A 12,276-nucleotide genomic window follows, 5' to 3' on the forward strand; every position below is an offset into this window, starting at 1 on the left:
TGGAAAAGCTGTGCAATTGTTGCTCTGAGAAGATTTCATCCTGGGTGACTGTCTACACTGTGGTTTCAACAGGGAAAAACCTGGCTCTCAAAGAGACTGCCACCTTCCCAAGGTAGAGGAAGCCTGGACGGAAATACCAGGACTCTTAAGGTTAGGGTTCTCAGTAGATTTAGCCTTGGAAATCAACAATGCTGGGCGTGATGTGTCTTGATGTCCTCGTTCATCTGCTTTGAGCATGATAGTTTCTCTTTATATATGTTTAATCACATTAAGGAGGGGTTCACAAAATATGGTTTCTGGATCAGCATCAGCATCATGTGGGAAACTATTAGAAATGCAGATTTTTAGCCTGTTGCCCAGACTTGCTGAATCAGAAACTCTGGGAAGTGGATCCCAGGTCTCTGTGCTTTACGAAGCCCTCTAGATGATTCTGATGCACACCAAAGTTTGAGAACACTGGTATATAGGACCTTTCTTAGCTTTGGTGTGGTGATGAATTATTGTCTATCAGGAAATCTTTATTCATCTCTGATGTAAATGATAATTTCTTTTTTTTCTCTTTCTAGTTCAAATTTCTAATAACCTTGTCCTGAACCATTCTTAGGGCTGATGCCAAAGAAAGAATTGTTGGAATGACAGGCATTTTGCTTCCTGTTGCAGTTCTAATGACTCTACCACCTGGTTTACTTAAGTAAGTTTTACTTACTCAAAACTTTACTGGTTTTCATTTTAGTTTAAGTTTTTTAAAGTAGACTCCAGGACCAGCATGGAGTCCGATGTAGAGCTTGAACTCACAACCCATAGATCAAGACCTGAGCTGAGATTAAGAGTCAGATACTTGGGCGCCTGGGTGGCTCAGTGGGTTAAGGCCTCTGCCTTCGGCTCGGGTCATGATCTCAGGTCCTGAGATCGAGCCCTGCATCGGGCTCTCTGCTTGGCAGGGAGCCTGCTTCCTCCTCTCTCTCCAACTGCCTCTCTGCCTACTTGTGATCTCTGTCTGTCAAATAAATTAAACAAAACAAAAGAGTCAGATACTCAACCAACTGAGCCACCCAGGCACTTACTTAAGAGTTTTTTGAAATGAAGTTTCATCAGTAGGTCCAAACATACTATTTCTGAAGGAGGTTGAGTTTTATGCAAGCCTGCAGTATTTCACACAAGCCACTGTGCTGGAACATCCTCTTTCTCCCAAAGGAGCAAATGATTCTGCCATTTAGAAACACTGGATACCCAATGGGCTCTGCTTATAAAAGACCTGGGAACAACAGTCTCTCATTGTACAGATCTTATATCTGGTTTTGTCCTTGTTCTAAGGCTTTCTCAGATTTTCTTTTTCTCTGGGCCGGGGAATCCAGATCTTTAGAACTTGCATTCTTTACTCTGGAACCCCAATTTATTTAGCAAGTCATTCTCTGGAATCAGTACCATGGTAAGGGTTGTTCCCAAATGCGTTGATCAGTGTATCTGTTTGAGAGTAGGTGTAGCTGGGATAACATTGTCATGCTTGGCTCTTTTCTTCAGGGTGACTTTGTTGGTGTTCTTGACTGATTCTGGTCCCTGTCCTCTTTGGAGTCCATATCTAGCTCTTCATTTCTGAAACCTAATCCAAATTCCAGACTCCTCCATGTTGATTTATATAGCAAGTTTTATTTGGTAGTATAATACAAGGAAGGTCTTTGGTTGAATGTATTAATAAGAATTTTCAGTTAATCCTCTGTGAATTTAGTATGACTGTATCTGTCATTTGTGGATTTGATCACGTTTACAGAACCATCCTGGGACATTTTATGAGAGCCCTGGTGTTCAAGAATGTAATTTTTTCTTATTGTGAAAATTTCAGGTACATATAAAGTCAGAGATTAATGAATTTGATGTTTTACCCAGTTTTAATATTTGCTAAGAAAAGGCCAATCTTGTTTCATTGATATACCCACCTACTCCCCCACTCCTTAGGATTTTTTTGAAGCAAATCTCATGTGTCATATTATCTCATCCTCAACATATGTCCCTATAGTATAAGGACTCTTTAGAAAACATATAACCATGGTACCATAATGACATCTAAATAATTAATAATTCCTTAACATCACCAAATATCTAGTCAGTGTTTACCTTCTCCTAATGAAACTATAAATGCCTGTGTGTGTGTTTAAATATAGTATATTTAAATCAGGATCTAAATAAAATTTATAAGTAGATATCAATTGGTTTGTCTAAGTCTCTTTGGAGCTATTAAGTTTCATCCTTCGTCTCCTTTTCCCCCTTGCAAAAACAAACCAACAAACAGACAAAATGTGTTGCTGTTGAAGAAGCTAGACTGCACGTCTGGCAAATTTTCTTAGAGTCTAGAATTTCCTAGCCTCAATGTCTTAATCTTTATAACTCCTCCTTCTTTGGGGGCTCTTGTTACTTAAGCATCCTTTCATCTTTTGTCAGCATCTAGTCTGGTAGCCACTGTCCCATAGTCACTGAAGATTTTCCACCTGAGTCATAGCCTTACTTTCCATTACATATCTATTCCAGTGATTTCTCAACTGTGTCCCAAGCACTGTCTTGCCACCATCTCATTGGGGGTCACGTGGCCATCCAACTCCCTACCCTCACAGTTTCTTGACCTCTAACTCCAGGACACACCATTTCTCCTCTTCCTCAGTCACCCTCACGATATTGTCATCACTCGAAGTATGCATTAGAAATTTTCACTCAATGTTGGTCACAACTCTCCTGTTCTTCTAGCTACACCTCTGTCCAACTGCATCTGCTCCCAAAGAAACTTCAAGGTTTTTCCTTTTCTCCCAGTCTAGAAGCCCTTTCTTTCTAGTACTACTTTAAACAACAGTCTCAATTGCATCCCTACCTCCTCTTTTCTTCTGTTGCAATCACCTGTGGCTCAGGCCAACCCCACAACTTATGTGTTCCTACAGAGAAGGCAGAAAATCCTTCAACAGAGTATCAGTGTCTCCCAATTATGCTTATGCTTTCTTCAGTTAGTTTTCCCCTTCTCATTTCTCATAGGAACAACCATCATTTTTCTCCAGTGTCTCCTGAAACTCATCACTAGAATTATCATCAGAGACATCAGGAATTATATACAAAAACTGGAATTGTCTGCAATGATTCATTCATTCTATTGATAACTTAGGCTGTACTGAAACTTTATACCTCCTTGGTTTCCATGTCACTTTTTTCTCCTAGTGTTCTTTTTGCCCTGATGACCATTCCTTTTCATCCTTTCTTTCTGCCCTTTAAAAGTTGGTGCTCCTCAGGGTTTCATCCTTTGTTCACCTGTCCTCTTATTTTATTATGCATTCTTCCTATGTGATTCTAACAACTCCCATGATTTTAATTCCCAGCTCAATGCTGATGACTCCCCAACTCTCTATTTATAGCCTATATTTCTCTCTCGAGTTTCCTACCTACATATTAATTGGTCTCTAAACTGCTATATACTCTGATAACTGGCAGGTAGGGCAGACTCAGTGACATCTTTCTGTGACATGCTTCTCCTTTCACATTTGCTTAGTTGTTGATGCAGCTATCCCCTATGGCACCCAAGCAGATATTGGGAGCCATACCAATTGTCTAATCTCCACATTCTTCTCCATCTCTTCAACCTACTACCTCTATCCTAATTCAGGCTGCTATAATTTCTTGTAGAGACCAGTCCAACAATCTTCAAACTGGCCTTGGTGACTATGGTTTTGTTCTCTTCAAATGACTTCTTTCCATTGTTGCGAAGATCTGAAAGGCCCATCAATTCCCTGCTAATGCCCACCCCCGCCCCCTTCAGACCACTGTCCTCTCTGGAGAGCACAAATCCTTAGTGGTGCATGCTAGGAAAGGATAACCAGGTTCCTGGCTGGCTCTCTAGCCTTTTCTTTCTTCATTTTCTGTATAAAACACTATGTTCTATTAATAACACAGAGTCTCTATTTCTTAGGACCTTCTCCCAAACTTGACCATTGTTACTCTCTAAACAAATAAATCTAATCAGTTATGAATCATAATTGGTTGATGAACATTAGCAGGAATAACTATAACATAGTCCTTTAATTAAAAAAAAAAAGATCTTACCTTCTCTTCTTTACAACATTTGATGAGAATTAGCTTTTGGAAAGAACTTAATACTGGATGCCAAGAATTATGGCTTTTGCTCTCTTTTTCTTGTGTCATAAGTTCCTCTTTCGCCTTCATTTTAGAATAGCCTTCCCATTCAGCTGGGTTAATGTAAGTCTCAAAAGATCCTGGAAACACAATTTAAAAAGATACTTTAATTAGAATTGGTTTGACTTTGAAATTAAATAAATTTATTTGGTAATTTAAAAATCTCTACATTTACTATCTAAATCTAAATACATTTACTATCTAAAATTCTACATTTACTATCTACTATTTACTAAATGTAAATGTATTAATCCCCCCTACCCAACCTAATTAAAAAGAATTTAAAATTGGGTCAGAAAACAAATTCAACAGCAAACCGCTTACAAAAACCAAAGCTAAAACAAAAAAACAAAATAAACAAAGAGGTTAAAAATAAAAAGATGCATAAAGACACATTAATCAAATGTGAGCAGAAAGAAAACTGAAGTGGTAAGAGTAACCATGAATAAATTAGAATTCAAGGCAAATATAAGGGGCGCCTGGGTGGCTCAGTGGATTGAGCCGCTGCCTTCGGCTCAGGTCATGATCTCAGGGTCCTGGGATCGAGCCCCGCATCGGGCTCTCTGCTCCACAGGGAGCCTGCTTCCTCCTCTCTCTCTGCCTGCCTCTCTGCCTACTTGTGATCTCTCTCTGTCAAATAAATAAATAAAATCTTTAAAAAAAAAAAAAAGAACTAATGTTCCAATATTCAAGGCAAATATAATTAAAATGGGATGAAATAGGTTAAGTTAATTAAAATGCAAACCCCATAATAAAAACAATAAAACAAACCTATATGTGTCAGATAATAGTGTAAAAATACATCAAGCAATCACTGCTGGTGGTAGAGGGAAAATACAAAACATAGTTAGTAGTGGTTAGAAATAATACACAATTATCAGCCCATGACAGAGGAAGCAAACTGAAAACTCTGGCAGATATAATTTGTACAATATAAATAATATGAATAAATGGACATATATACAACTTTATGCCCCAGTAAATGGAATATGTTGCTCCCTCTCCCCACGGAATACTTATAAGAAGTGGACCTCACATGAGGTTTAGGATCCCAGTGAGGCTTGAATTTCAAGCTAGAAAACCATTTTCTCCAGCTGGTCCCTACTGGGGTTCTCCTCTGAGGGTCTAATAATGGCAACTGAAGAGGTGACAGTTAGAAATGTAGTGACAGTTGAGCCCATGGCCCTGGAGGAGTGTGCACTTCTGTGAGACTTCTAGTTTCTATATGGAATACAGACAGTTACACGGTACAAGACCACAGGGCACAGCACATGATCGCTGTGGTGGTATTCTGAGGACCAGAGAGTAGAACCATCTCTTCTAAAAAGACTTCTTTTTCTGGAGGTTCTCATATTTATTGTATAATCTCTAGGATTCTGGCTAATGAGAGAGGATAAGAGAATATATTTTAAATAACTCAATAGGACATGAAGCACTTAGAAACATCAAAGACAAAAGATTAAGGTAATTAGGAAGCTTTTGAAGACAAGAATGACATTGGAATTAATTATTAAAGGTATCTAAGGTCACCTGCAAAGATCTAGAGCTCACTTTTAGAACACAAGCCATCCTACCACACACACGTACAAACATTCACAATTGTGCAGGATTTCCAGAATAAACCCTGAAATTTAACAAATTTCAAGCAGGAAAATTGTTATGAATAGCTGAAATTTTAGTCCCAACTGACAGGGACAACACCTGGTTCCTTTTGTCCAGATATTATGAGTTGTTTCCAGAATTACTTTGCCTTCTGGCCTCCATCCTGCCCCTCCATTCCTTCTTTCTTTGCCTTTGTGTTTCGGAGGCTCTAATTAGCATTTTCTGCTTTGGTTCAGTCCCTAACTGGTCATCTCTAGGTTTCTCCTATCAAGTGGTTTTCTTTTTGTCTTCTACCTCTATCTCTAGCTGCCTTGTTTAACCAGTCCACAACATAGAAACACCATTTCTATTTGATGAATTTATTGAAAAGCATTTCATTTTTTCTAGTCTTTATTTAGAAATCAAACAAGTATATTTGGATCCTAGAAATTCTGGTCCATGTAGACTTTAAATCACCACACTTACTGGTTGAATAAATATTCATATTACAAGTATAAGACTAGAACTAGAACACAGAACTTCAAATAACTATGGGGTAAATAAAAGAATGGAGAAGCCACCTGAAGGCCAGAAAGAAGAAAGAAAAAATGAAGCAAAGACAAAGGCTGCCAAGAAAAAAAATCTCCACAAAATAAGATAAAAGTAAGCCCATATAGATTGGGGCTTCTCAGTCTCACTACAATGGGCATTTGGGGCCAAGTGCTTATCTGTTCTGGAGGATTGCTCTAGCGTTGCAGGATGTTTAGCCACATCCTTGGTTTCTACCTCTGAGATGCCAGGACTACCACCCAGACCATAATGTCCAGACACTGCCAAATGTCCCCTGGGAGACAAAAACCTTTCCCAGTTGAGAGCCCCTGAAGTGGATCAATAACTCTAATAAATACTGAATTAAAACTTTCCTGTTTAAAAAAGAGTCTCTAAAGAGAGACTCTTGCACTGTTCAAAACAACAAAATTCCACTAAAGATATACCAAAAACATGCTAATCACACAAAAGAGTTAAAAAAAATAAAGAGTATGGAGATACATAGAGGGGGAAAACTAACTAAGAGATTGTGCTGTAATTAAATTAATATTAGAAAATATATTTTAAGGCAAAAAATAACTAAAGAGGAGTATTATTTAGTTATTTTAAAAAAATTTATTTATTTGAATGGGGCAGAGGCAGAGAGAGAAAATCTTCAAACAGACCCCACACTAACCGTGGAGCCCAACATGGGGCATGATCTCATGAATGACAACAGAGTTGAACACTTAACCAACTGAGCCACCCAGGTGTACCTGGAGGAATATTATTTAATAAAAAAAGAATAATTTACTGGAAGATAATAATCCTAAGCCGATTTATACTGAATAGCATAGTTTCACAGGTTATGATGGGAAAAATTTTGGAATTTCAAAGAGAAGTTGGCAATCATAGTTGTATACCTTGATACCTCTCTTAGAAACTGACAGATCAAGTATAAAAAACATTAATAAAATAAATACCACAATAAGTTTGGGCTAAAGGTCACATATGGGATCTTCTTTTTTTTTTTATATATATTTTATTTATTTGACAGAGAGACATCACAACTAGGCAGAGAGGCAGGCAGAGAGAGAGAGAGGAGGAAGCAGGCTCCCTGCAGAGCAGAGAGTCTGATGTGGGGCTCGATCCTAGGACCCTGGGATCATGACCTGAGCTGAAGGCAGAGGCTTTAACCCAGTGAGCCACCCAGGCGCCCCGATGGGATCTTCTTTTTAAGAAAACACACATGGAACATTTTATGAAGACTGAAATCTAAATAAATTACAAAGAGAGACGCCTGGGTAGCTCAGTGGGTTAAGCATCTGCCTTCAGCTCAGGTCATGATCTCAGGGTCCTGGGACTGAGTCCTGCATCAGACTTCCTGCTCAGCAGGGAGCCTGCTTCTCCCTCTGTCTATCAGTCTCCCTGCTTGTGCTTGCATACAAGTTCTCTCTCTCTGACAAATAAAACCTTAAAAAAATTAAAAAGAATCCATTTCACACAAACCATGAGTATAATTTCCATGACATAATTAAATTATAAACAATAAAAAGATAGTTCCCCCAAATCCTAAGTGTTTTCAAACTAAAAAGTGCACTTTTAGAACTGACAGGGCTACATATTAAAATTTTGGGGGAAAATTAACATAGAATGTTATAATACAGAGCACTACCTCTGGGGAAGAGGAGAAGGGTCCTGTGATGGAGAGGATTCTGGGAGACTGGTACTATTCTAGTTTCTGATTTGGGTGGTGGCTCATAAACTGAGATCGAGTTGGACACTTAAACAGCTGAGCCACCCAGATGCCCCAAGTTGTACCATTTTGATTTGCGTGCTTTTCCATATGTATGTAATCCTTCAGTGAAAAGTTAAAAAACAAAACAACAACCAGAAAACCTATGGGATGCAGCTAAGGTAATTCTTTGAGGTAAGTATATCCCCTTAAAATGAAGATAACAGTAAATATAAAATCTTGGAAATTCATGGGCCAAGCATTCAACTCAGGCATTCAACTGGGAAAGCAAGTAGTTCACATTTTCTTACTAATGAAGAAATTTCCTAGTGAAAAATATTGATATAGCAGAAGAGGTTAAGGGAGACACCAAAGTTAGGATTTACGAGCTTGTTTACAACTCCCCATAGCAGATCCTTTTTGACATATTACCTATTTGTATAGAAATAGGATGTAACAGTATATATTGTGTGAGTCCTTCAAAAACTCCAAACAATTCTTCTAAGTCACAGCACGCAAACCACATGGCAGGATGCAGCCAGGGAACTTCAGGCCTGGGTGGGCGTTCCTATTAGAAGACAGAAAGAAAATGAGTAATAATTCACAAAGACAGCCACAAAATAGGTTTTCTCCTTGTCTTGGTGAAAAAGCAAGCTCCAACAGCATGTTAAAAATAACTATTTGCCGGGGCACCTGGGTGGCTCAGTGGGTTAAAGCCTCTGCCTTCGGCTCGGGTCATGATCCCAGGGTCCTGGGATCGAGCCCTGCATAAGGCTTTCTGCTCAGCGGGGAGCCTGCTTCCTCCTCCTCTCTCTCTGCCTGCCTCTCTGCCTACTTGTGATCTCTGTCAAATAAATAAAATCTTTAAAAAAAAAAAAACTTTGCCTAGGACAAGGAACTAGATGGGGTGAGACAGAAAGGATGTTGAATCAGTTCTACCTGTAGACCTTTGCTCAGAAGTGCAGCTGGTGAAGGCTTTCCAGGTTGACGTTTGCAGAAAGCAGTTCATCTGGTGAAGGGTTAACATTAAATGTGTGAAGTCGACTTCTAGCCTGTGCCCCAACTCATCACACCAGTCTTTTCCCACCCTCCAGACAGTCTTCTGTGTTTTTTTCCCATAAAGACTAGCTTCATGGCACTATTCCATGGAGCACTTTCATGTAGGTGAACAGTTTTAAAAGAGAGAAACAGCTGGGATCACAGGCTGAAACTAATCCTTTGAAAATTTCCTGAATATTTGGCTGAGGTTCTATACATTTTTAAGTAGATTTACTGAGATACAATTCACATACCATGTAGTTCATCCATTTAAAGCATACAATCCAGTGTCTTTTAGTAAATTCATAGACTGGTGCAACCATCACTACAGTGAATTTTAGAACATTTCCTCTCCTCAAAAAAACCCCAGGTATTCTTTAGCTACTATCCTCCCATCTTCCCATGGCCCCAGCCTAAACAACTACTAAACTGCTTTCTGTCTCTACAGATGTGTCTGTTCTGGAAACGCCATATAGTTCAAATTTCATAATACGTGGTCTTTTGTGACTGCCTGTTTTTGTTTAGTTTAATGTTTTGAAGGTTTACTCATGTTACGATACGTATCAGTACTTCATTCCTCTTTATGGTTGAATAATATTCTGTTGTGATGAGTAGACAACATTTTGTTTAGTCACTCATCAGTTGACGGACACTGGGGTTGTTTCCACCTTGTTGGTTACTATGAATAATGCTGCTAGGATATTCATGTCCAAATTTTTTGTGTGGACATGTTTTCATTTCTCTCTGATACACACCTGGGAGCTGAATTGCTGGGTGATATAGAAATTCTGTATTTTGCTTGAGGAGCTGCCAGACCATTTTCCAAAGTAGCTGCAGCATTGTTTGCTCTAGTCAGCAGTTTATGATGGGACTGATTTCTCCACATCCTCACCAACACTGGTTATTATCTTTTTGATTCTAGCCATTTTCGTAGGGATGAATGCTATTTCCTTAAGGTTTGATTTGCATTTCCCTGATGAATAATGATGTTGAACATCTTTTCATGTGCTTATGTGTATCTTCTTTGGAGAAATATTTTTACAGGTGCTTTATTTTTAAATTGGGTCATTTGTCTTTTTATTGTGGTGTGTGTTCTTTAGATGTTTCTTATACAAATCCTTTCTCAGATATGATTTGCAAATATTTTCTCCCATTCTGTGCATTGCCTTTTCATTTTCTTAAGGTTTCTTTAAAACAAAAGCATGTTTATTTTTTATAAAGTCCACTTTACCTACTTTTTTCCTTTGTTGCTCATGCTTTTGGTATCATATCTAAGGATCCATTGTGAAACACGCAGTCATGAACACTTCTTCCCATGTGCTCTAACAAGAGCTTTAGCTCTTATATTTAAGCTTTTGATATATTTTAAATTATATATGGTGTGATATAAGGATCTAGTTTTACTGTTTTGCATGTGGCCCAGCTGGCCCACACCATTTGTAATGAATTGTCTTGGCAACCTTATCAAAAATTGGTTGACTATAGACACATGCTTTTATTTCTAGACTTTCATATTTGATTTCATTTATCCATTTGTCTTTGTGCTAGTATCATACGGTCCTGATAATTGCTGCTTTGTAGTGAGCTTTGGGATCTGGATTCTTTGCTATTCCATATGAACGTTAAACTCGCTGATTTCTACAAAGAAGTCAGCTGGGATTCTGATGGGGATTTCACCGAGTCTATAGATCACTTCAGGCAGTATTGCCATCCTAACAGTACTAAGCCTCTAATCCATGTTTGTGGGATTTTTTCCCCCCACTTATTTAGGTCCTCAAATATCTTTCAACATGTTTTGTAGTTTTCAGAGTATAAGTTTGAGCTTCTTTTGTTAAATTTCTTTCTATGTATTTCATTCTTTCTACTGCCATTGTAAATGGATTTTTTTCTTAATTGCATTTTCATATTGTCCCTTGAAAGCATCTGTGAGAAATACAAATTAATTTTGTATAATGATCTTGTATACTGCAAACTTGCTGAACTCATTTACTAATTCTAATACTTCAATTATTTTTTAGTAGGTCCCTTAGTATTTTCTATATACAAAATCTTGTCCTCTGCAAATAGAGATACTTCTTCCTGTCTCATCTGGATGTCTTTTATTTCATTCTCTTGCCTAATTGAGCTAGCAAGGATCTCCAGTGCAATGGTGAAAAGAAATGGTTAGAACAGACATGCTAGTCTTGTTTCTGATCCTACAGAGAATGCACCCAGGCTTTCACCACTAAATATGTTGTCACTGTGGATTTGTGTCCGTGCCCTTTATCTAGCTGAGGGAATTCTCTTCTACTTATAGTTTGTTGCGTGTTTTTATGATGAAAAGGTGTCGGATTTTGTCAAATGTTTTTTCTGTGTCTACTAAGATGATCACGCAGTTTGCTTTTCTATTCTGTTGATTCTGTTGCTATGTAGCATTAGGATAAAAATGGAAAATACTAGTATTAAGATATTAATAACTAAATAAAGTAACAAATAAAAGATACCTTCCAAACATATTTATAAAAAAAACTAGCCAAGAATCATTCCAGTTTCCTTGTGATAGAAGAAAAGAAGGTTTAATAAAAATTTGAGAAGTATCTTAAGATGATTTCTGACTTTCTGTTTGATGATATTTAAAACATATTTTACATTTCTTTTCAAAATATGTGATTCACGAGAAGTAGCAGGTAGTACTGGAATGGACACGGGCTTTGGAAACTCAGGTTTGAATCAGTTTCTGTCATGCGTTAGTTATCTGATTCTGGAAAGTTCTTTAATATCTTCAAGCATCTGCTTGAGAAAACTGTAAATAAGGCTGTTAACAGAATGCTGTAGGATGATAAAGCACTGGGAAGAACCTGGCTGAGTGACCCACTAATAGTCAGCAACAGAGTGAAGCGGGTACGAGGCAGGCTCTACAGACTGACTTGAGGGTTCCAGCACTGGCTCCAAACCCTATTAAGTATGGGAACATGAAAAGTTATTTAATCTCTGTGCCTAATAGTCTATCTGCAGGCTAGAGATAAAATTAGGAACTCACAAAAGAAGAATACTGAGAGAGATAAATGAGCTGTTAAACTCTATTAAACACATAGCAAGGGGCACCTGGGTGGCTCAGTGGGTTAAAACCTCTGCCTTCAGCTCAGGTCATGATCCCAGTGTCCTAGGATCAAGCCTCGCATAGGGCTCTCTGCTCAGCGGGGAGCCTGCTTCCTCCTCTCTCTCTCTCTCTCTCTGCCTTCTTGTGATCT

General features: G+C 38.3%; 1 protein-coding gene across 1 annotated transcript in view; it reads right to left on the reverse strand.

Moving 5' to 3' along the window:
- Positions 1-12,276, reverse strand: part of DNAH6 (dynein axonemal heavy chain 6) — a 227,139-nt gene that overhangs the window by 59,809 nt on the left and 155,054 nt on the right. Inside the window, exons 61-62 of the mRNA XM_045978683.1 lie at positions 8,441-8,576; positions 4,075-4,244 (exon numbers count right to left, since the gene is read on the reverse strand). Coding sequence (XP_045834639.1) covers positions 4,075-4,244; positions 8,441-8,576 — 306 coding nt within the window. The remainder of the gene's footprint in view (positions 1-4,074; positions 4,245-8,440; positions 8,577-12,276) is intronic.

The sequence above is a fragment of the Meles meles genome, chromosome 15, assembly GCF_922984935.1.
Source record: "Meles meles chromosome 15, mMelMel3.1 paternal haplotype, whole genome shotgun sequence".
Taxonomy (NCBI): Eukaryota; Metazoa; Chordata; class Mammalia; order Carnivora; family Mustelidae; genus Meles; species Meles meles.